Raw genomic sequence first — 23,695 nt, forward strand, 5'->3', positions numbered from 1 at the left:
GATTTCTCAGGTACAAGCACCACTCTTCTGTTGTGCAAACCCAGAAACACAATACGTTACAACAGTGGGATATTGACTGAAAGAAAGAAAATTTCAAACAGCAAGTTCTTTCCCAGTGTTCTTCTCTGTGGGTGCAAAATACATTATTAAAGACTTGTTTTGTGAAAGCTGCCTTACAAGTCAGATTCAAGCCAATGTCTTCCTTTAGATGCTATGGACTGTTTCATCCTGGGTTCCTCCTCTTCCAACTCTGTTTTTAAAAAGGTTTAGTAACATACCTTCTAGGCAGGTATGTTGCGGCAATAGCTGTAGAGCACTTTGTTGTCACAGCATGGCGATGTTAGCTGAACAAAAAAGTACCGAACACACTGGTGCGATATCAACCTTAGGAAGGAAGGTGTCCTCCTTAGCGGGAAACATGACCTGTTTCGGAAGGCAGGCAATCGGAACGTTCCCACACCGTGAGTATTTTCCAGTGCCGTGCCGCCGAAATCACACCACGTATTCCCACTTGCCGGCAACTGACCGGCCACAGGAGAAATCCCGGCCCTGGCACTTATGAGCCTTGGTCTTCAACCTACATTAGGCAGCACCGCTCCCTTTACAGTGCTTGAGACGGGACAGCAGAAGAAGCGCCCACACCGACCCGGGGGGGGGCGGACTCGTCCCATGCCGTCCCATGCCGTGCCATGCCGTGCCGTCCCATGCCATGCCGTGCCATGCCATGCCATGCCGTGCCATGCCATGCCATGCCGTGCCGTGCCATGCCATGCCGTCCCATGCCGTGCCATGCCGTCCCATGCCGTGCCATGCCGTGCCGTCCCATGCCATGCCGTGCCATGCCATGCCATGCCATGCCGTGCCGTCCCATGCCGTGCCGTGCCCCCGCAGCCCCTTGGCCCCTCCCGGCCCTACCCAGCAGTCACATCCTCGCCCCCTCCCTGCGACCGCTCCCCCGCACTCACCGCGGGCTCCCGACTGTCCCGCACCTGCCCGCCCGCCGGGACCAGCAGTGGCCTGGCCCTGCCCTGCCCTGCCCGCCCCCAGGGCTCGGCCCCGTGCGGGGGCGGCCCGGGGAGGTGCGAGGTGCGGGGCCGGGCAGGCGGCGCTTCCCGGCCGGGCGGGTGCGGGCTGCCGGCGGCACGGAGCACCAAGCCCGGGCGGCTTCCCGAGGGCACCTGTTGGGTGGCAGCGCCCTCTCCCACGTCGGGACTTCCCGCTGCTGCTGCTGCTGCCACGTCGGTGGCCTCCCGGACCCGGCCGGCCCGCAGGCTCCCTCCCACCCGGCCGAGGGCTAGGAGAGCTGATGCTCTCTCCTCGCTCTGCTGCTGCCTCGCCAGAGGTATGCAGTTAAACACTTCTTAATTTATATCATAAATGACTGCTCTCCAGCTTGCCGGGGTGGGACCAAAAAGGCAGATAATGATACTAAATGTGCCCCCTAAAACAGTGAATACCCCTATTATTATATCACACCTTTAAAGCAGCATTTGTGGGTCCTCAGTTTCCCATACATGCGTTATCCAACTCTAAAACTACAGTCCTGCACCACTGTATCATCCATATTTTTTTCCCAAGTTTGAATAGAAAGCCACACACATACTTAGGTCTGTAAGAATATGCTTCTCCTGTGACATCAGCTTGTCTCAATCACCATGAGATTGCCCACGAATTGTTTATGTAAAAAGGCAATGAAGAGAACATTACTTATTTGCTGTACTTTGCATTTCAAATAAGTAGCACTAGAGGTCTTGTTTATTGGCAAGTCATAGAAGGAAAAAAATGGAATATATTCACAGTGCACTCTGATGCACATATCCATGTTGTATACACTATTCAGACTACAGTTTATGGGGGTCCATGAGATATTTTTCTGTTAAGCTGAGATAAAATGATAGTTGACAAAATTTGTTGTAATTTACACCAGGAAATATGGTGGAAAATGGTATGCTGTCAGTGTGAACAGTTGTATGGAAGGGATATGTTTCCATGCACAGTTAACTGTTGAATATTCTATTTAGGTACCAGCAAAAGGGGAAGCTGAAATAGCCCCACTGAGGATGAAGGCGGATCTCAAAGCCTCAATGAGCTGTGGTTCCAAACAAGGTGCCAAGAAATGCAAAATAGGTGGGTATCCTAACTCCCGGTGTCCCATGTTGTAGTAGGTAATTACATGGCAAAAGCAGCAGATTACGGTGAGGGGAAGCTGAAATGATTCAGGAATGAATTTCTCCTTATGAAACGAACCAGAGAAGATGCTTATTTATTAGGCTGACATTTCAAGGTGAACAACATCGGTGAGGAATGGTGTTGCAACCAGAGCTTTGTAAGCTGTGAGTTAACAGGAGGAGCCTGTTTCCAAAGCTTGTGCTTATGCAAGTATGAAAGCACATGACTTCCCTACTCTTATGCTGAACTGACCTAAAGAGCAGCCAGCTACCATTCTATAAGTGATGAAAATGACAATGATGATTAATAATTTATATACCTAAATTAGACGCTTCAGTGTGGTGGTGGAATGTTACAGCTCATTGCTATCTTTAGGTAAAGAGTGGATGTGGTAAGTGACAAGGGTCTTGGGGAACACGGAGTGTTTTAGGATAGCTTGCATTCCACTCACTGCCAGCTAGATTTGATGATTCCTTTAGAGAATTGTTTAGCATTTTGAAATTAAGTATTTGTGTGGCTTTTTGTCTCAGTTTTCAGTGTTTCAAAACATTGAATTTTGTTGTCAAACAGAAAACTTATTGTCCTGATTAATGTATGCACTGTAACTAGTCTCTAGCCGCACACTTACCTTTGTCTGCAATTAACTTTGAATTGGTAGCAGAAGCTCCATTTTCTAAGTAATAGTAAAAATAGAGGAATGAAATTGTCCATAACATTTGACTGCACTGAAAAAAATCCAAAAAACCTGCAACAGCTAGAGAAGCCACAGAGTCACAGTTCTGTGAGTGGTATTTTTATTATTGACCTTCCAGTAACAAATCTTCACATGTCTGGCATTTGTTTTAATCATAACAAAGCTATTAAACATAGGAAACAGGGCAAAAGCACAGATAGATCAGTCTAAAATTTAAAAATACATCACTAACAATATCAAGAGCAGGGGTAACCACACAACCAAGAATGCTTAATAATGACAGTTCACCAGCATCTTCATTTGCCTCTGCACACTTTATATATGCCCCATGTTACGAGAAGTTAAAAGACATCACAAGAGGCTGTCGTGGTTTAACCCCAGACATCAACCAAGCCCCATGCAGCCGCTCGCTCACTCCCCACCAGTGGGATCAGGGAGAGAACTGGGAGTGCAAAACCTACAAAACTCATGAGATAAAGACAGTTCAATACAGAAAGCAAAAGCTATGCACACCAGCAAAGCAAAACAAGGGATTAATTCACTGCTTCCCATGGGCACGCAGGTGTTTACATCCCCAGGAGAGCAAGGCCTCAGCACATGTTACTTGGGAAGACAAACACCATCACTCCAAATGGCCCCTTCCTCCTTCTTCTCCCCACATTATATAGTGGACATGATGCCATATGGTGTGGAATTTCACCTTGGTCAGTTGGGTGTGCCTCCTCCCACCCTCCCACGCACTCCCATATCCCATGCCAACATGCCAGTAGGAAAAGCAGAGGCGGCCTTGGCTCTGTGCAAGCCCTGCTCAACAACAACAAAAGCATCTCTACATTATCAGCCTGTGTTCAGCACAAATCCAATACACAGCCTCACACAAGCTACTGTGAAGAAAATTACTCCAGCACAGAGGCATGTCAAATTAAGCCTATCAAGTCTATCAAGCAAGTCTATTAAAATAATTCACTATTCTTTTTTCATGTGCATAAGCATCAGTCAAACACATATCCTAAACTCCACCCATGTAGTGGGGGATTTGGCTGAGATTTTCTCATGGTGTAAATCCTTTGGCATACTTGCAGTTGTCAAGGTGATAAAGTTGACAGTATTTCAGTGAGTATGCTTGTTGTGATGCATGAAATTGACGAAACTGCTAATGGTCATGCATGGTAAATGAAAGTATAATTCATTTTATTGGCCTTTTCATTGGTAGTAAAGATTAGGGTTAGAGAATTACTCTTGTCCTCAAGCCCACTGGACCTTTTGAAGATTTCTGGTGGATTACACATTGAACAATACTTTTTGTTACTAAAAATGTGAAGATGCTTACTTGCAAGGTGCTGAGATTAATGGTATTGAAAAGTATCTTCACTGCTGAGCTGCAATAGGTGCTTTAAACACAGGTTATTAATTACTAGTAATTATTATATCTCACTGCTTTTAATAAATGGTCAAGTATTTATCAATATACTAATAAGACATAAGTGTATTGTCAGCATGTAAAACTTAAAACTCTACTGCCAAAAAGAAAAATATGAGTTTAGTAGAATAGGATTACTTTATACAAGTGCTCAATGAATAATTTTCTTACTGGGCAGCTGAATGACTTGAGTTTATCTTTTTAAAAAATACAATCCATTCACATGCTCCAAACAGATGTGAAAAAAAAAGAGCTTTGATAAATACAGACAAATTAAGTGATATTTTAACGCTTTCTGACAAAACTCATTTCTGCAGGCTCTAATAATCTCTGCTGAATTTGTGGAAGAATTTTATTTGACATTCAAAATGGTTTGATATTGTATCAGTGCTAACTATTAATGTACCTCTTCAGATCATGTGGCAATTTGTGTTCATGTATTTGGAGGAACAAAAACACTCCCAAATACACATTATTCCTCAAAAGATGAACTGTTGAGCACTGGTAAAGATTGGTGAGGAAGAGAAGCTCTCCGTAGGTCACTAGTATTTGTTGAAGTTAGTGAAATGATATCATTAAAACAGAATGTCCAGGTTTGTAAGGACCCAGAAAGAAGTACATAGTGTCTGTCTGTGATAGTGAATTCACACGGAATCACAGAATCACAGAATCACCAGGTTACAACAGACCTCTAAGATCATTGACTCCAACCCATGTCCTAACATCTCAACTAAACCATGGCACTGTGATGCCTTTTCCTGGTCTTAAAATCAAGAGGCATAAACGGTTAGAAGGGGAAAAGGGATTTTACCTTGGTATTTATTTTAAGGATCCTTAGGTGTACATGTCCAGGTCATATGCATCGAGATGCAGCCCACCGAGTCTATCCCTGTGTCCCTCTCTCTGTGTCTCTGTGTCTCTCCTTCTTCCCCCCCCCAACATTGGGTATAACATTATAGGTTTTACTAATTAGCATATCTATCAAAGATTCCCCAGTGAGAGGCTCAAGTAAGCCCCCCTCCCCAAGGAACCTTCCCCTGGATGGTTCTATCTTAGTTTACAGAATGTGTTCTGGAGAGGACCTTGGGGTCTGGGGCACACTGATCCCTAGCTACGAAGCTTCTAAAATGTTTAGTCTCTCAGCTTGAAAAACAAGTCCAAGAATGTAGGGAAAAAGCACTAGGAATACAGAAGTTGTAAAAAGGTATAACAGGGGTATAAAAGAAAAGGCAAAAAATCTTCATGGCATCACTGAGTGCTACATCCAATCTTTTTTAAAACACATCCAGGGATGGTGATTCCACCACCTCCCTGTGCAGACAATTCCAGTACTTCACCGCTCTTTCAGTGAAAAACCTTTTCCTAATATCCAACCTAAATTTCCCTTGGTGCAGCTTAAGACTGTGTCCTCTCGTTCTGTCAGTTGCTGCCTGGAGAAAGGGACCAACCCCCACGTGACTACAACCACCTTTCAGGAAGCTGTAGAGAGTGATAAGGTCACCTCTGAGTCTGCTTTTCTCCAGGCTAAAGAGCCCCAGCTCCCTCAGCTGTTCCTCATAGGGCTTGTGTTCCAAGCCCTTCACCAGCCTTGTTGCCCTCCTCTGGACACGTTCAAGCATCTCAACATCCTTCCTGAATTAAGTCATATAATTGACTTTAAAGAGTAATCCAATATTGAATACAAGATGACAGGTGGAAATCCATTACTACACAGTGTATGTGACAACCTTAACTCTCCATTTTTAATAATTTTCACTTTCAGAAGGGCAGGAAAAGCTCCAATTGTTTCCTAACAGTGTCAAAACATGCTTCTGATCCATAGAGGTCAAAGGCATCAGCCTGAAGTCTCACCAGATAGCTGTTTCTTATGTTAAATGAAATCAAATCAGTAGTTTTATTAATTCATCAGAACGAAACAAAATCCTCAGCACAAATTTAATGTATCTCTTGGATCTGTGCATATTCTTTCTAACAGCTTTGGCCAAAACTCAGGACTACAATGGAGCACCCAGAAGGCAGTGCGCTCTGCAGCGAATCTCAGTGAACCTGTCACGCTACCTCAAGATGAAGTTGATCAGAGATATGCAGGAAGTGGCTGTACAAGCTATAAATGAAGAAGAAAAGGAATTCCCGCTCACAAAACTTGGATCTTGTATCCTGAATCAAAGCATGAATTGCTTGTTTTCCAAGGAATAGTAGGGAGCACAGAAGCTCCTTTCCTATGTTTTTTTTCCTTCTAATTGGTTCAATATACTTCATTACACAGTCAGCCAAATGAATTTAATCTCCATTGAACTAAAAATTAGTAGTTGCTGTATCAGACAGGTGTTGTAATACTGCTAGGGCATAATCCAGGGGATAACTATAGGCTACTGCAGTAATGGGAGGGTTTGTACTTAAAGGCATGTAAGAAAAACTTTCAATACTGTAAAGAGAATACTTAGCTAATGAATTTAAGCCATCCTACAATAAGCCTACAGAGACATTGCAGCTCTAGAGCTGTGCAGATGTGCAGAGATCCCTCTGCAGGCCCGTGCATGCCACATTCATCTTCCAAGATGTTGCTTATCTGCATCCACATCTAACCCCACAGGTGCTTAATGTTATGCCAATTGGTAATTACAGTGTCAGTCAAAGGACAACTCCACCCTGTGATTGAGAAGGTGCTGGGAGTATGTGCCTTGCCAGCTCCAGGTTTGTGACCTGGTGGTATCTAGGTGTGGTATCTGTGAGAGCAGAGTCATATCTAGTGTAAGGGCACCAGGGCTTGTCTCCTGCTTCATTCCAATGGAAACACACAGCTGATGGTGCATTCCCTAGGAGGAGGGCACAGAGCACAGAGCCTGTCGTTACTGTGTCTAAAGACACTTAAGAATTTAATCTGCAGAGCCTCACATCCCTGGAAATGTGAAGCATTTGGGAAAAGCTGCTGTTGACTGTGCTCTTCACAAGGGAGAAAACAGGTATCTTGGGGACAATTTTAGGCAAATGAGCAGATGACAAAACGATAAAGTTTTCTATCATATGCAGAAAACTGGCTTTGCTTCCCAGGCTGAAATATCATATTCCCCAAAAGAAGCCAGGGAGGAGAATGTTGTCTTCTGTTAGTCAGACATACAAAGTTGTTTTGTATGTAGTCTGACCTGTTCTTCCAGTCAAATGGTATTCCCTTCCTCCTAATTAATTGAAAGGGTGAAATAACCCTCTTGAACTCTTTTCAACTTGAATGACAAGTATTTAGACTATTTTACTAGGATGGGTTGTTTATTTACATGTTGGTATAATGGCACTTGAATGTACTCAAATAATTTACATTTTTTTCTTACATACTGAAGAAAACAAGTTCTTATTTCAGTGATGGTGGTTCTGAGGACTGCAGAAATGGGTTACCTGATCTCTTTTAGCCTGACTATACAGTGTTCAGTGTCACTGTGCAGCTGTAGAGCCTAATAGTGATGGGGCAACAATAGTAGTGCTGGGGAGCCTAATAGTAAGGGGAAGGAAAGATGATATTCCTGCTCAGGAAATATCCCTTTCCTGAGACCGCTTTCTGAGATCAGGGACTGGGCTGGATTAAGGACTTTGTACTCCAAGAGTACAGAGCGGAAGGCAAAGGGAATGTGCTGATGGATGTCTGGGCCCTTAGGCTGACAACATGCTGTTTTAAAATAGCTGAAGTTTCCTCAAGGTGTGACTCAATGCACCTGCTGAACTTGAATAATCAAACCGTCTGAAAATCACAAACCAGAGAATAATTGTGCCAGGAAGAAGTGCAACCAGGGGACCAGAACAGCTGGAGTACTCTAGCAGTGCCAGCAAACCACAAAAGATCTCAAAGCAGTGCAAGAACTGGAGCGGAATATGTCTTCAGTAGTGAGGGATGTCATTTGGAAAAGGATTTCCTCTAAGAATTTTTCTTTACCTACTGCTATACCTATTCATTTTGCCTCAGGTTAAGGTCATTTAGTAATTTAATTGCTCTTCTCATTAAGACACTGAGAAACGGCATGACGATGGTATTCCCATTTACACAAAGTAGGCAGAGCAGATTCACTGTCACCATTCTGGTCATGCTCCACCAGTGACCTTAGCATTTCGAGGGCCTGAAAGGTTTAGTGCTGGGGCAGTGAGGTTGGTTTTTGCAGGCATCACGTGTTCAGAATGGTCATGATGCTGTGAACAGATTCGTTTTATGCAGTGATAGTGAAACTCCTGGAGTCTAAAGGGTTGCTGAAGAATGCAGAGGGAGAAGATATTGCTTCTGAACCTCGTCTAGCCTGAGAACCTCGTTTCAGACTTTTTGTCTCAGTTACTACAGAGGAATTCAGTATGATGGCTACTTGGGAGTGAAACACATCTCCTGTCTTCAGTCTGCTGATCAACAGCTTGGTTAGCAAAGTTTAAGCATGCACTGACTCCCATAGAAGTTCTCTGCTTTGAATAATTTCCACTGTTTCTCTTCAGAGGGAAGCTGACAGCTTTTTTTTTCTCGCTGATGGGCAAAGAATCAGTTAATCATGTTCTGAGAATGACTTTGTCACATTAACTGTGTCATTTTCTGTCATAGAATGACAGCTATGCCGTATTAACAAAAATTAAAATAAAAAAGGTATTCTTCCACATAATATTTTTCTGGATAGAGAAATGTGGTGCAGTTGAAATTTCAGCCCTTGTCAGCTAGTTATTTGCAGAGACAAAAATGTAGAGAAATGTGAAAGTCCCAGTATAAAACCCATTTATACTGCAGGTCATGATTGGAAAATGATGGTTTATATGTACTAAGAGAAGCTTATGTGGTTTAGCTGCTTCAACTGCTTTTATGAGAGAAAATTGCCAATCACTTGTGTTGTTGCTGCCATTGTCTCCTGCTCAAAAAAAAGGTGTTGCCTGAATAAGTGCTTTAGAATATTTTCCAGGGCATTAAGTCTAAAAGTTAAAATGTAGATTCTCATAGGACTGTGGGAGTGGTTTTCCTAACTTGGTATCCTGTTATTTCATATGTATAGGAATTGTGATGAGCTCAGATCAGACGTATGCACACAGATCTCACTGCAATTGGAGTGCAAGTCAGTGCATACATTTAAACGGTGCAAACATTTAAAAAGTAGGAAAATACAGGGTCCCTTGAAAGCAGTCATGTGGGCTGGGGAAGACTGTGTTGAGAAACAGAGTAATGCCAGAGAGGCAAGAGGCAAAGGTTGTGTATGTCCTGACAGACATGGAGAGCTCTGAAAAGGTTTAGCACTCATGATCTGTGTATAAGGAAATGCCATCCTTCTCCTTGAGGAAGCAGTACAGCACTGAGCTTTTAACTAAACTTTTAGTGGAGTGATGTGCTTTTGTGACAACAATTTAACCTTGAGAGATTTCATTCCATGGTTTCAGCAAGGATTGCAGTAAATGATCAATTTAGGTAAAGTCACAATCTAATTAAACAAATTCAGTCTAAATCCCTGCTGGGCCAGTAAAGATTTGTCTGTCAAATACCTCTAAGTGTTTTCATTTCTATAGCAACAGTTAATTGGATATGCAACTGTCAGTTTAAATGCTTTAAATGAGGCTGATGGGATTAGTAATTGAATGCTTGGATTAATGATTTACAGCTGGTTTTGCTGCCCTGTTCCTTGCTTACAGCTATGTTCATGATAGCTCCCTATCCTTCTCAGATGGACAGAATAGTGGTCTATAACTGCAATGTAGTTATGTAGTAGGAAATAGAGGTATGAAACAGGTCTGATGTAGCCAGTGTATTCCTGTTGACACATAGAACTATTTTTAATACTGCGGGGAAGCAAAGAATTATGATCAAAATGTTAAAAGCAAAACCTCTAAGAACAGCCACCTAACCTCCACAGCTAGGAGCTGGAACTGAAGGTCTCAGTCACTCTCCAATTAAAGTCGTCTTTTATGGTTTGAGTCAGAAAGCAAACCCCAGTGGGGTGGGTGGTGAAATTAAATCCAAGGCTGTGAGTGGAGGCTGACAAAGGGATTTCTGCAAGAGGTAGTAGGATTTCATAGGGAGTGGAAGAGATGAAGTCTGTGCACTGCCAAAGCATCTGCTGCTGGAGAAAGAGAGCAGACTGCAAAGTTTAGTCATATAGCGGAGTCTCATAGGTGACGCTTGAATCTCTCATCTTGTTGGGAACTGAAGAGAAAGATGGAAGCTTTATGACTCTGATAGGGAAGTGGTTACACTGTTCTCTGTGTGACTTTTTAGGTCCCTCTTCTGTGCTTTAAAAGACCAGAAATACAGTATGCTCCTTGGAGTGTCACGAGTTTCAGGGCCAGCTAACCTGTACCAGGAATTTCTTCATTCTCACAGCGACTCAGAGAACTTAACCATTCATTTGCCTTTTAAGTTGAAAATTCTAGCATGGTACTGTTGGTATAAAAAGGAATTTTGTTTTTTTGTGTCCAGCTGATCTCTGCAGTGGTTGAGGAAGAAAGCTATAGGGAAAACTTTCTGAGGCACTGAGATGTATACATAAATTACAGAGCTGTGCTATGAATTTGTCATTTTGCCTTACATGTAGGCCTCCAAAACCCCCCTTAAAAACAAAGAGACCCTTATACACCATAAACTGAAAATTTATGTTCTTCTTAATTAAGTTCCCTTCAGAATTAAAATGAGCCAGTGCATATTTAGAGTCTCTGTTGAACACAGTATAATAATACTTATTTCAGTATATTAAATTAGAACATGTTTCTGTTATAAAGATTCTATCTTGGGAAACATTATCTGAAACAGCTAACAGCATTAGATGTTATAATTACTTGTATTTATGATATAGTTATAAACAATTATGAAATAAATTATTGTAACTATTTAGAAATAACTACAAAATAATGATTATAATAATAACCTTGTAATTATTTATATTTATTATATATCATATTCCATTTTAATTTACCAGAAAAAAACAAACAGGAAATTCAAAATTATGCTCTGTGCATTTCAGCTAACAGAATATGCCAAGTTCAGCTGAAATGTGGGAATAGATTTATGGCCTTTGCTCATTATCCCTAGACTTCAGATTAGGTTTTCAGGCAGAGCTTCAGCTGCAAGCACTTTGGTATTCAGAAATCATTGTATTCATCAGCTTCTGGCTCTCTACTGTATGTGAACTCCATTTAGTTCAGGAAATACTTTTTTGTTGTTGTTCCTTCCTGTAATTAGTTCCTATTAAAAAGCCCAACTCATCCTTGTCTAGCCTCAATTAGACTATCTTTTTTTTCCTTTTGTTCCTAATGTAGAGGCATTAATCTCTTTGACTGGTCTGGACCCTTCCAGCATACATTGTTCATATTAATTTATTTTTCATACTTACTCAGTATTCAGACCAATGGTGCTATTCTGGAACAATGATAAAAGCCAGGAAAGGGAAATGTAGAATTCTGTTTTTGGTCTCAGAATGACATTTCTTTCTTCAGAATACTCTTGCAATTAATTTTCTTTCTAGACATCAGGCTTTCCTCCTTTCTGCTTTTATTTATTTAAAGCAATACAGCTATTTCAATAATCTTCTGATGAAGTGATAGTTTAGGAATGTATTGTAAGGGGAAAATTAGTGGAGCCTTTCAGAACTTGGACTGAGACGGAGATGCCTTTTTTCATCTCCCAGTCCAGTAGATCCTATCTTCAACCTTATTTTTGATTTGTGATTCAGGAAACTTTGATTGATTCACTGGCACATTTTGAGCTGATTTAATCAGAAATGTTAATTACTGGAAATGTTAGAACACTTTAGCATTAAAGAGTGCCTGAATGATGGCATAACTGAAAGTCATAAAATAAGAAATTCCACATGAACAGAAGAAATTAGAATCTTATTCTAATTTCACATATTTTAAATTGTAATTATTAAAGCAAAACAGTGTTTGGAGATATTTTCAATTATAATGGAAGGAATGGGGACTATTGGGCTTTACTGTTTCATCTTGAGAATCAAAGACACATCACCCTTCCATGTACATTGCCTCCTGCCTGTTCAGCCTCGGAAGAGACTTATTCCACTTTGGATGGCCTTACTCCAGTTTTGGGTTGCTTGCATATATCCCAATTCGATGTTTGTACCAAGTACTTTTGTTTTTCTACATGAATTCACAGAATTACAGAATCAATTAGATTGGAAAAGACCTCTGAGATCATTGAGTCCAACCTATGACCCAACACCACCATGTTCAACGAGACCATGGCACTGAGTGCCATGTCCAGTGTTTCCTTACATGCCTCCAGGGACGGTGACTCCCCACCTCCCTGGGCAGCCCATTCTAATCTCTAATTACCTTTTCTCTGAAGAAATTCTTCCTAACATCCAACCTAAACCTCCCCTGGCGCAGCTTAAGACTATATTCTTGCGTCCTATTGCTGGTTGCCTGGGAGAAGAGGCTGAACCCCACCTGGCTACAACCTCCTGAATTGTAGAGAGCAATAAAGTTTTCCCTGAGACTCCTTTTTTTTCAGGCTAAACAACCCCAGCTCCCTCAGATGTACGTCAGACTTGTACTCTGGACCCTTCACCAGCTTCATTTCACTCCTTTGGACACACTCCAGCACCTCAGTGTCCTGCTTGAATTGAAAGGCTCAGAACTGGACACAGTACTCAAGGTGCGGCCTCACCAGTGCCAAGCACAGGGGAAGAATGACTTCCCTGGTCCTGCTGGCCACACTATTCCTGATACAGGCCAGGATGCCTTTGACTGCCTTGGCCACCTGGGCACACACTGGCTCATGTTCAGCAGCTGTCAACCAGAGCCTCCAGGTCCTTTTCTGCCAGGCTGCTGTCCAGTGACTCTGTTCCCAGACCGTAGCACTGCAGGGTGTTGTTGTAGCCGAAGTGCAGGACCTGCCACTTGGTCTTGTTAAACCTCTATCATTGGATTCTGCCATCTATCCAGCCTGTCCAGATCCCTCTGCAGAGCCTTCCTACCCTCCAACAGATCAATACTCACACCCAACTTGGTGTTGTCTATGAATTTGCTAATGGTGGACGCAATCCCCTCATCCAGACCATCAGTGAAGATACTAAACAGGACTGGCCCCAGCACTGATCCCTGGGGGACACCACTAGTGACTGGCTGCCAACTGGATGCAGCACTGCTCACCACCACTCTCTGGGCCTGGCCATCCAGCCAGTTCTTAACCCAGCAAAGGGTGCACCTGTCCAAGATGTGGGCTGCCAGCTTTTCCAGGAGTATGCCATGGAAGATGATGCCAAAATGATTTTTGCTTTTATATATTTTTCATATATATTCATAGCTCTGTAGACTGTTATTATATAGTTATACAGTTTCCTAACGTCAGTTCTTTTCCCATTAGACAAACATTCCTGAAGGCTTGTTCAACTCTCACTTCTTATGGGAATCAAGGTCAAGACACCTTCCCAAGACACTTTGCTGTAAACAACTAGCAAGGAAGGGGGGCTTCAGAAGGGGTCGAACCAAGAGGGGGAATTACTTCATCACCTGTGTTTCTAATTGGGGATTCTTCTCAATTATGCTAATTTATATGCAACTTATAAAACTGTATGTGCCCTATATCATGTGTGCATCTTCAGTGCATTTTCGGCATGTTGTGCACCTGGAGGGACCTTCATTAAAATGGTAACTGCATTTTATCACCTAACCTTGCTTGGCTCTTGATTTTAGGGCTCAAAAGGTAACAAAGATGGTGTCAAAGGTGTCATATTGATATAAATTTAAAGGTTTAGTTGATCAAAACACTTTATTCTTCAATATACATACTAGATCTCTCGAGATGTGGGGGTTTTATTCCTTGTTAAATTACCAAGTTTTTGTTAACTGTGAAGGATGGGTAAAAACAACTGGTAAACTGTTTGCATCATCAAGTACATACAATGCTTGTTTTAGCCTGGAGGCTGGCAAGTGTCCCTCTTTGGCTAAATAACAGGTGTATTGGGTTGACCCTGAGTTGATGGACAGTCTTTAAGACCAATTACGCTTCTCACAATTTACATATTTAAACTGCACAGAAAGGCAGGACTGCCCTTTTTTGTCGGAGCTCGCTTGCTGGGAGCTGGGGGCAGCTCGGAGCCTCCCGGCCCCGCCGGGCCGGGCCGGGGCCACTGCCCCTTTCCCCCTTTCCCAGCGCTGTGGCACGGACCCTGGGTGGCTGGGGGGGACTGCCTCAGAGCCACAGGCAGCTCAAACCAGCCATGGACTGCTCACAGCTAAACCCATCCAGCGCGGCTTCTGGGGACCGGCGGGTCCCTCTCCTCTCCATGCGGAGCCGGCGGAGTCAACGGGAGCCGGCAGAGCCTCCTGTCTGCAGCCAGCACACTTCGTGCTGAACTGAAGAAGACACCACGCAGCCAGCAGCACAAAGGGAGTGAGGCTTTCCCCACCGTAAAGGCTGAACAAGAACACTCTTCAGCATGGCGGCTTCAGAGTCAGAGAGAAAGAGAAGTGAGCCATGTGGGACGGAGCTGGAAATGGCGACTGGGAGAAAAGAGGGGGGCGGTGCCACGATTCTGGCGCGCAGCTTAAAAGAAACCTTCTTGCATGCCGTGGTAAGAAACTGTAATACCACAAACTGTTTGTCTCTTTTTAATCCATTTGAAGAACATGGGGGGATGGAGTATCTTCGTGTGCCTGTGAAGATTGTGAAGAATGCCAATGCCAGGCTATATAGTAGTAAGAGGCTGCTAGAGACTTGTGGCGAAGAAGAGCCTTTGTGTGCAGGCCAAAAGAACTTATCCTTAAAAAGATGAATAACCCCATGTGATGGCCCATGTTTTGCAGTGTGAAGGAACTGTGAGATTTTTCATGGGAGAGATGTTCTACACACAGCAGATTGTTTGTTTCCGGGCGGATCTGCTGTTGGTGGCAGTTTGGGAACCACGTGCAACTGAAGGAAAAACCCTTTTTTCCCTTAAGCATAAGAGAGAGACTCTTTTCAAGAACTGGAACACTGACTAACATCCCATGTTCTGTTATCCCTTGTGTGAGCTGGGTAAAAGGAGAGAAGTGCTGGCTGGGAGGGGGGGGGGGGGGTATTTGCTTTAATTTTGTTTTGTTATTGTCTCTTTACTTTTAATTCTATTAGTAATAAAACTCTTTCATTGTACTGCAACTGTTTAAGGTTTGTGCCTGCTTTGCTTTTCTCCTAATTCTTATCTCACAGAAGGAAAATAAGTAAGTAATGAATATTTTGAACCAAAACCACTACAACAGGTAAGAATATTTTTTGGGAAAAGAAGTGAATAACTGTTGAAGTGCAAGATTAAAGATGTCATTTTAGTTCTTCCTGGAGTGTACGTTTAAAGCAAACCTGTTGCTGATGCCTGCATGCCATGCATGGGTTTGTGCTCCAGAACAGGCTCAGTGTGCACAACCCAAGGTTCTTGTGGGTGAAACCACTCAGGTGGTGTGTGGTTCTCCAGCCACTACAGACAGGTGCAACGGAGGAAAGAATGGGAAGACTTTTCCTGTGGCTGGTGGCATCTTTAAGAACTCTGTAGAAAGGTGATAGGGAACACAACTGAATCCTGAAGAGGCCATGGAACTTCTATAGGCACCTGTATTTTCTGGATTTTAAAATTTCGTATTATCAATTCTGTACAGCAGGAAGAGGAAAATAGATGCCCTGTTTTTTATTGAAGGAAAAGGAATGCTTTACACTTTAGCAAGCCTTCAGCAGGATTTTGACCACTTCAGACCACCTATATGATCCTCTAAGGGCCAAGCCTAAAATCATCATAACTAATTTTATGTGATGAGACTTTCAAGTGCATTTTGAAATACATCTTAATTTTTACAAGTCACAAGTACCTAGACAATCCCATTGCCTTGAAATTAAAGAAGTCAGACCATTAATTTGCTCTTTTGTGAATAGGTAGTACTGTGCAAAACTGAAATACAGCTACTGAACGCAGTCAGGGAGAGTTTTAGGCAGTGCCGTGGTCAAGGCAATTTTCATCATGTTAATTTAGGTGGGAAGTGACCACTAACTAGTAGTAGTAGGTGGGGGAAAAGTGCTCACAGACTAGGAATACAGAGGTACAGTCAGAATTATGGAAGGAATTCTACACTGGGATGGGATCTGGCCGTTGATGTAAGTGCCACCTATGTAAATGCCAAAGGATCTACAGTGCTAGTGTTGGCTTTTCTGTTTGTTCTCAGATTTACTTATACTGCCTTTGTTTGAAACAGAGAAGTCCGACCAGCAGTTTCCTGTATTTTAGTTGTGCCAAAGTGATTTATAGCAGCTGAGGAATCAAACACAAAGCAATTCCATGAAAAACCATTTGTCAGGTGCCCTGCAAAATCTGGTATTTTTATGCAGTTTTGGGTCATGTTTATTTTGCACAAACTATCTTAACACTTTTAAAATTAGTGTTTGTTATTTTAAGGCCAAGTGTACAATCCTATATTGGATGTATATAAAAGATGTAACTAATCAAACATACCACTGTGTTGTACACTGGCGAAATTATTTTAGTGCTTAAAGTCAAACACACTTGTGATTTTTCTTTTTTTATGTTGATTGTTGAACACTATGAATTATAAATTTAGGCTTTAAATATTTATTCTGTTAACTGATTAAAATTATTTATTATTCTGGTGTTCTAAGAAACTGAGAAAACTAAAGACAAATATATATTTCAGCTATTGTGCATACATTACAAATTCTGTAATTACAGAAAAAAAGGTTGGCATTGCTCTGGTGGTTTAAAGAAAAATTGAGACGATATTTGATTAAACAACAGAGAAAAAATAGCACTTCAGAATTTTTGCTGTTAGGATGAAGAATTTATTGTATGTACAGTTAAGCAGCTCTACTGTAGATGTAGTACCTCTTTAAAGAAAACGAATACAGTAATCAAAATAGTTCTAGCATGGAAACTACAATACAGACTGAAACTTGAATAAACCAGAAATTAGTTGACTCGAAAGAACACAGAACCTGAAACAACAAATCGCAGTTTGCATCATTAACCAAGGACAGTAAAAAACTGTACAGTACAAGCAACACATTACAATAAGTTATGACAAATAAGGCAGTCTTTCTCATTTAGGACAAAAGGGATAAAGGGAAAGGTATTAAAATCTCATAAAACCACCATATCTCTTTTCCATCTCTGGGACTTCTTTGGAATAAGTTTCCCCATCTTCTTCTGAAGGGAGAATGGAGTCGGCAAAGCGCTTAAGAAACCCACCATATCGTTTCTGGTAATCCAGCCACCACTCTGGTCTGCCCACTCTTCTCATGAAGCCACCGTATCTCTTTTGCAGCTCTTTGGCCTCATCTTCCAATTCAGGGCTGCGCTTTATGCTTCTCATGAAGCCTCCATATCTTTTGCTGACATCGCTGTCATTTTCATTTATCTCTCGATAGTGCGCCGCTTCAGGGCTATCCCCTGTTCCTAGAAGCTCCTTCAGCAGATCAGAGGAGTTGGCAAGGGCATCATCATCCGAGTCTTTCTTCATAAACCCTCCGTACCTCTTAGCCAGGATTTCTCCTCCATTAGCTTCATCCTCTGGTTCTGCCCGATAGAGCTCATCCATTTTCTTCATGAACCCCCCATATCTTTTCATGAAGCCTCCATACTTCTTCGCAAGCAAATGGTTCTCATCCAGCTCTTTCTTGTCTCCTGGAGAAATGTTGCCATCCTCAGAAAGATCCAGCTTTGTCAGTTGCAAGAGCTCCTTGCAGGTCTCCCAGGCTTTGGCAGAAGGCAGTTTTCCTTCACATTCTAGTGTACATGCCTGAAAAATGGATGTGGTTTACTGAGAATGATTTGATAGTAACAATCACCTCACTACCACCTCATCTTAGGTTTACTTGTTCATAAAAGAGCATGAGTGAGCCTCTCTTTGTGAGTGGCTTGGAAGAACTGCTCTTTGTGAACAGCTGATTTGGTACCTGCCTGTTTTGAAGTTCTTCATATCCCTCTCTGAAGGACAAGCTAGTCTCCACTCTAGGAAAGAGACTACCAGATAATATGAATTGTGGGTCCTCTATGTCAAGGCTGCCCCTATGTTTCTGTTTCAAATGAAGCCACAAGTACAGTTCCTGTATCTCCCATACACTTATGTGAGTTGTGATTTATTTTTATTTTATTTACTACTGGAAAGCTAAAAACCAATTGTGGCTTGCTTCATAATCCAGGTGTAGAAGTGTATTCAATCTTCATAATTAGAAGTATCATTCAAAAATTTTAGAAAAGAAGTTGCACAGCATGGTCATTGCAAAGAAGCCAGCTGTGCTGTACTGTTCAGTGTTTCAATGCACTGCATAGCTTCAAAGGCTGCATGTTGCCATTAGTTTCTCTTCATGGAACAGATCACTCCAACCTGTACCAATAGAATGTAGAAGAACAGGCTCTCTTAGGGCAGGATCAAAGTTCCATTTTTGCTAGCTGGAAAGCAGCGGCCATCAAAGGGAAGGAAAAAATCCTAAGCTGTGTTGTTTCTGAATGTACTGAAAAAATTTCAGGCAAAGACATAAAAAAAGCTTTCAGTACCTTATGCATACTGACAACCTGTATTGTGATGACAATAACATAGATATTAGCTACTATTATCTCTCTTGTGTCAGGAGAATTTACTTCTTGTGGAGCCATTCCCTTCAGTTGTAAAAAAAAGGTAATCCAGTATTTTTTCTTCTTGTCCATGGTTTTCATACCACAATAAGTAAAAATCATCAATATTTTCAATAAGAGAAACACTCATTCTGACTATAGCTGATGTGTTCTAGCTCGTTGTCCACTGCATTACCTGTCTCTTGAGCCTCACTTTAGTCTGAGAAATTTAAATATGATTTTTTTTCATGATCACAAGAAAATTAGAGGCAGAGATGTATTTTGTAACACAATAATTTAACTGGCACAACATGCTTATTACTATATATTATAGTCATGCTGTAAAGAGAATAAGATTTCAGCTTCAGTCCGACTCTGGAATTGCTGTAAATCAAAGCAAGAATAGGTCTCTACCTTTCTCAGTTTTAATAACCTCCTGTTGTCAGATGAACATATTCCATAGGTGTGAACGACCAGCTACAAAGTGAAAAGCCTCGTATCTTACAAATACAAGGCGATAAATTCAGTTATCATGTTACTAGACACTAACATGTAGAAACAATAGTTTCCAAGAATTGTTCATACACGTTTAACAAATACAAGGTATGCTACATTGGTTCTTCACCTAGTTAGCTAATATTGTTACAGAACAGGACTTTGATTCTAACCGGACTTTGATTCTTTCTTTAATGATTACTGAAGGTGTGCAAGAGAGACGATCAATACAGACATGCAGAACATATACTCCAAAAAGCACATATCCCTCTCTCCATAATGGCAAACTACCACTTTTTTTGTCCTAGTTGACATTCAAGCTAAATTTTGATTGAAAGCTAATGAAAGGGAAAAAAAAAAAGTAGAGAGAACTATTTTGCCAGCTGCCCAAAGAATATTGCCCTTCTGTGCCTGCTATGGTTAAGAGTTCTTGAGCTTTTGGAATAAGTAGGAGTACTCAATGGTTTCTAATTCTGTGTAAGGCTAGAGAGCCAAGTCCTTCCTTTTGCATGCTCCCAAGTAACCAGTGAGTGACATGATAGGGACAAAACTTTTCAGATCATTTAGATGTGCCAAGACACATGCCTCAATGTGCCTGTTTTTGAGGTCAGAAACAACTGATGCCACTGGCAAAGTACTTGGCAGCCAGAGTTCCCACCTTCTTCAGGGAGGGCTGAGGGACCCCAGACTTTCACTGACCCCGATCTTTAAATTTCAAGTTGAGTTGCCTCTGTGATTATTCTTTTAAATAATTTCAACATAATAAAAAATTACAGATAACCCTCACCCCCCAGTTCCCCTCATTCTGGACTTAGCATGATTTGTCTTAGAAGCCAACGTCTTTCACAGGCATATTCCTAACGCCGTGCAGCACGTGCAGAGAGGAGAAGCAGTGAAGGTAATGCTACTCAGGCTTCAAACTCACTTTTTTTTAGTGAGATTTCAGGCAGATCTTGTCAGCTTGAGAGCTATTCTGCTCGGAGAGAGCTCATCTTACCATGGAGCCAGCGGCCGAGGGTCGGTATCCTCCCTCCTGTTCTGCTCGGCTTCCCCCCGTCCTGCCAGTGCTGGAAGGGCCGGCAGCGACCCCTCCTTCCCCTACAGAGATGCCCTCTCCAGTCGGACTTCCCTTCTTTTTTACGTTTTCGTTCGGCCTTTTCCTTGCCCCCCGCGGGGCTGCTCGGCGCGCGGTGTCGCTTGTCCCCGTCCCCGAAAGCCGCCGCTCTCCGTCGGGCAGCGGGACGGACAGACAGACGGGCTGAGGGGGCTCCTCGGGGCGCTCTGGGTTTGTATGGGCGCCCCCCGCTCCCGCCTCGCCTTCTCCTCAGCACCCCGAAGCCCGCTGCTACCTCTCTCCTCCCTTCAGAAAAAGGTCTTCCAAGCGATCCCGGTCACTTCCCCCACTATATGTTTTTCTTATTTCTCTGCTTTTCCCCGCTCCCCTTTCCTCCCGTCACAGTTAGCGGGGCGGCCCGGCCGCGGAGATTCCGGGGCGCTGAGGCGGCCCCGGCCCCGGTGCCGCTTACCAGAGGGTGGATGCCGGCGCGGGGTCCCAGGCGGTAGGCGCAGGCGGCGCAGTCGCGGCCGCAGTCGGCCCGCGCCCTCGGGAGCAGGCAGGTGCTGAGGGCCAGCAGCGAGCAGCCGAGTCTCAGGAGCAACGCCATGGGGCTGCAAGAAGGAGAGGTCAGCCGGCAGCCGCCTCCTCCCGCTCCCACCCCCGGCACTGCCTCCCCCAGGCTCGGAGCAGAAAAAGGCGGCGTGAAAGGGCTCAAACCAACTCCGGTAAACTCACGTTTTTTGGAGCCGGGGTGGTTGCCCTTGTCAGGTAACCGGGAGCTTAAACTAAGCAGGCACTAGGCAGCTGCAAAACACACCTGCGTTCGGAACAGGAGCGGACCCGGAGGATGAAGCGCCCGGAAGATCCCGTCTGGTCAAAGTGTTCGTCCCCAAACACTTTATCCCTCCCTGCCCGCAAAAGCCGGCACCACAGGGGGAGAAGAGACGCACCGCGGAGCGGCACGGACGGGATCCTGGTCACTCCCGGGAAGGGTTTCCCACCGGGACGCCCCGAGAAACCGCCCCGACGCCGGCACCAGCCCCTGCAGAGCAGCTCCGGCCCTCCCTCGGTCCCGACCGCGGGCAGAGCAGCTCACTCACACACACGCTGCCCTCGGGGCTCACGGGAGTTGCCGAGGAAGATGCTGCTCCTTGCTGAAGCCTCGGCGTCAGAGCCCCTATTATTTATAGCGAGACCGAGCAGCCTCTGCAGAAGCGCCGGGGCAGGCGGGCACAGCCGGGGGCTGCTGGCAGCTCCAGCGAGGGCGGCTCAGGGGGCGCCGAGCCGAGCCCGCTGCCGGGGCCGGGCGCACCGCTGCGGAGCGTGTGCGGGCGGCGGCGGCGGCACTTTATAATTCGTGACCGCGGGGACACGGCGGCCTCCCCCAATCGCCGCCGGGCTCCCGCTGACGCGGCGACTACGACATCCCCCCCGGCACCACCGCCCCGCCGCCAGTGACTCCAGCGGGGCTTGGGATGAGGGGGTGTGTGTGCCCCTGCCATCGGGGAGGGGGGAGCGGGGAACCGGCCCCGGGAAAGTTACCGGGGGAAGTTTTCACCGGGGGTGGGCTGGCAATGAGACATCGCGTGAGTCATGCGGGGGTGGGCGTGAAGGACGGGGAGAGGCGCCCCGAGGCTGGCGGCAGCACCTCGGAGGTAGCCCCACTTCCCGGGGCCGCGGATGCATGTTCCCGGCAGAGCCTCGCGCAACGCGGGGAGTGGAACTGGGTTTGGGAATTATTTTTGTTTGTTTGTTTCTTTGAGTTGTTTGTTTGTTTTTAATGATTTTTTCCTTCTTTTTTTCTTCCCTCTCTGCCACCCCGCCAAACCCCCAAGCTACTGGTGCTGAGGGTCCTTGCCGCACGCCTTCTGCCTCTGTCCCTGAGCTTCAGGTGTAAAACAGTTCGGGGGAAGCAGATTTTATTAGACCAAGGAAGAAGTTAAGGGTTTTCATTTGAAAGTACTGTAATTCACAAGTAAGGGTAGATTTGCATTGTTGTCTCTGTTTTGGTAACCAGGAAAACACAAATAGGAAAGAACCAGATAGAAGCAAACCTCCAAGCACCTCTACAAGGTTCTCAAGCACAGCAGCTGGGGCTGCTCACTGTTGTGCTCTGACTGATATCTTGGGGAACAGGCATAGAGGAATGACACTGATCCCTGACACCTCTTGTTTGTAGAGGGCTCTGCTCCAGCCATGCTCAGCTGCATTTCTTTGACTATCAGATGCCAACTTCTACTTCCAGCCCCAAATTATTTATTTCTAGCTGGTCTATATTAACTCCATTTCCTTCCAACATTGTTCTTCAGTTAAGAGAACATTTTCCCTCATCCTGGTGTGTTTCTGGGGTGAGATTATTCTCTTTAGTCCTCATTTTGCTGAAGTGACCAAGCTGTGCTCTTAAGCAGTCCATCCTAAGATGCCATCTGAATGTTCTGCTGTGCATTTGCTATGGTTGGAGTTCATAATTTCTGTGCATGAGTGATAGGAACAGAACACACTATGTCAGTTGAAATTTCATTAGGACAATAATGCGTAATTATGTTCCCTGGAGGAAGAAGGCACCTCACTTTATACCTCCCCAGGTCTCATTTGCCTTTCCTGATGCTGCAGTACATCGATGTCACACACTCACTGAGATACAGCCAGATCTTTATCCTTTAGAAGTAAGATGAAATCCAGTACTACTGCTGTATGGAAACCGTGCTTTTTGCCACCTTGTCTTCACATCAGCTATCAGACTCAGCTTAAGGATGCTCAAATGAGTGCCTGGATTTTCAGAAATACATCCATTCAAGCCAAAGGCATTGCTCTTGCCTGTAATCAGCCTATGTGAGAAGAGAATCAGGCTCTCTGTTTATGCAGTAGTATCAGCCAACTTTGTAAGTGAACCCTCAAGAGAAGAGCTAGACATGTTAAAAATCATCCCAGTGGGTATATTTATGTTAGCATGTGAGGGATCTGCATTTGGAACAATGAGCAAATTGCTCTGCCACTGAATCAGCAGGATTGCTATCAAGTTTGTTCCTGAGTTGGTTAGGGAAGAACTGACTAACTCCAGAAGGGACGCATTTGGTGTCTCTTTTGTTGTAAAGTTGATCAGTACAAGCTTTTTTGTGATGGACATCACCACATTAGTCCTCTGGGTCACTTACTGACTCAGCCCTGCCATCATTTATTGGCTTGCACTCAGTCAGCATGGTGTGACGGGACACACACCCCAAAGGTGTCCTGACTGTTCTGCCAGCAGCATACATCCCATCTCCCTGGGCTGAGAGGCTGCTGTTTCATCATTCTGCACAAGAGCATCTGTGCTC

At 44.1% G+C, this 23,695-nt stretch overlaps 1 protein-coding gene across 1 annotated transcript; it reads right to left on the bottom strand.

Moving 5' to 3' along the window:
* Positions 1-17,345: 17,345 nt before the first annotated feature.
* On the bottom strand, positions 17,346-20,985 carry PENK (proenkephalin; the record flags this gene model as incomplete). The annotated part of the gene is made up of 2 exons (XM_082282103.1): positions 17,346-18,011; positions 20,848-20,985. The coding sequence occupies 2 exons, from the start codon at positions 20,983-20,985 to the stop codon at positions 17,346-17,348; spliced, it is 804 nt and encodes a 267-aa protein (XP_082138229.1).
* Between the last annotated feature and the right edge of the window lie 2,710 nt (positions 20,986-23,695).

This window comes from Coloeus monedula (assembly GCF_965178545.1).
Source record: "Coloeus monedula genome assembly, chromosome: 1".
Lineage (NCBI taxonomy): Eukaryota > Metazoa > Chordata > Aves > Passeriformes > Corvidae > Coloeus > Coloeus monedula.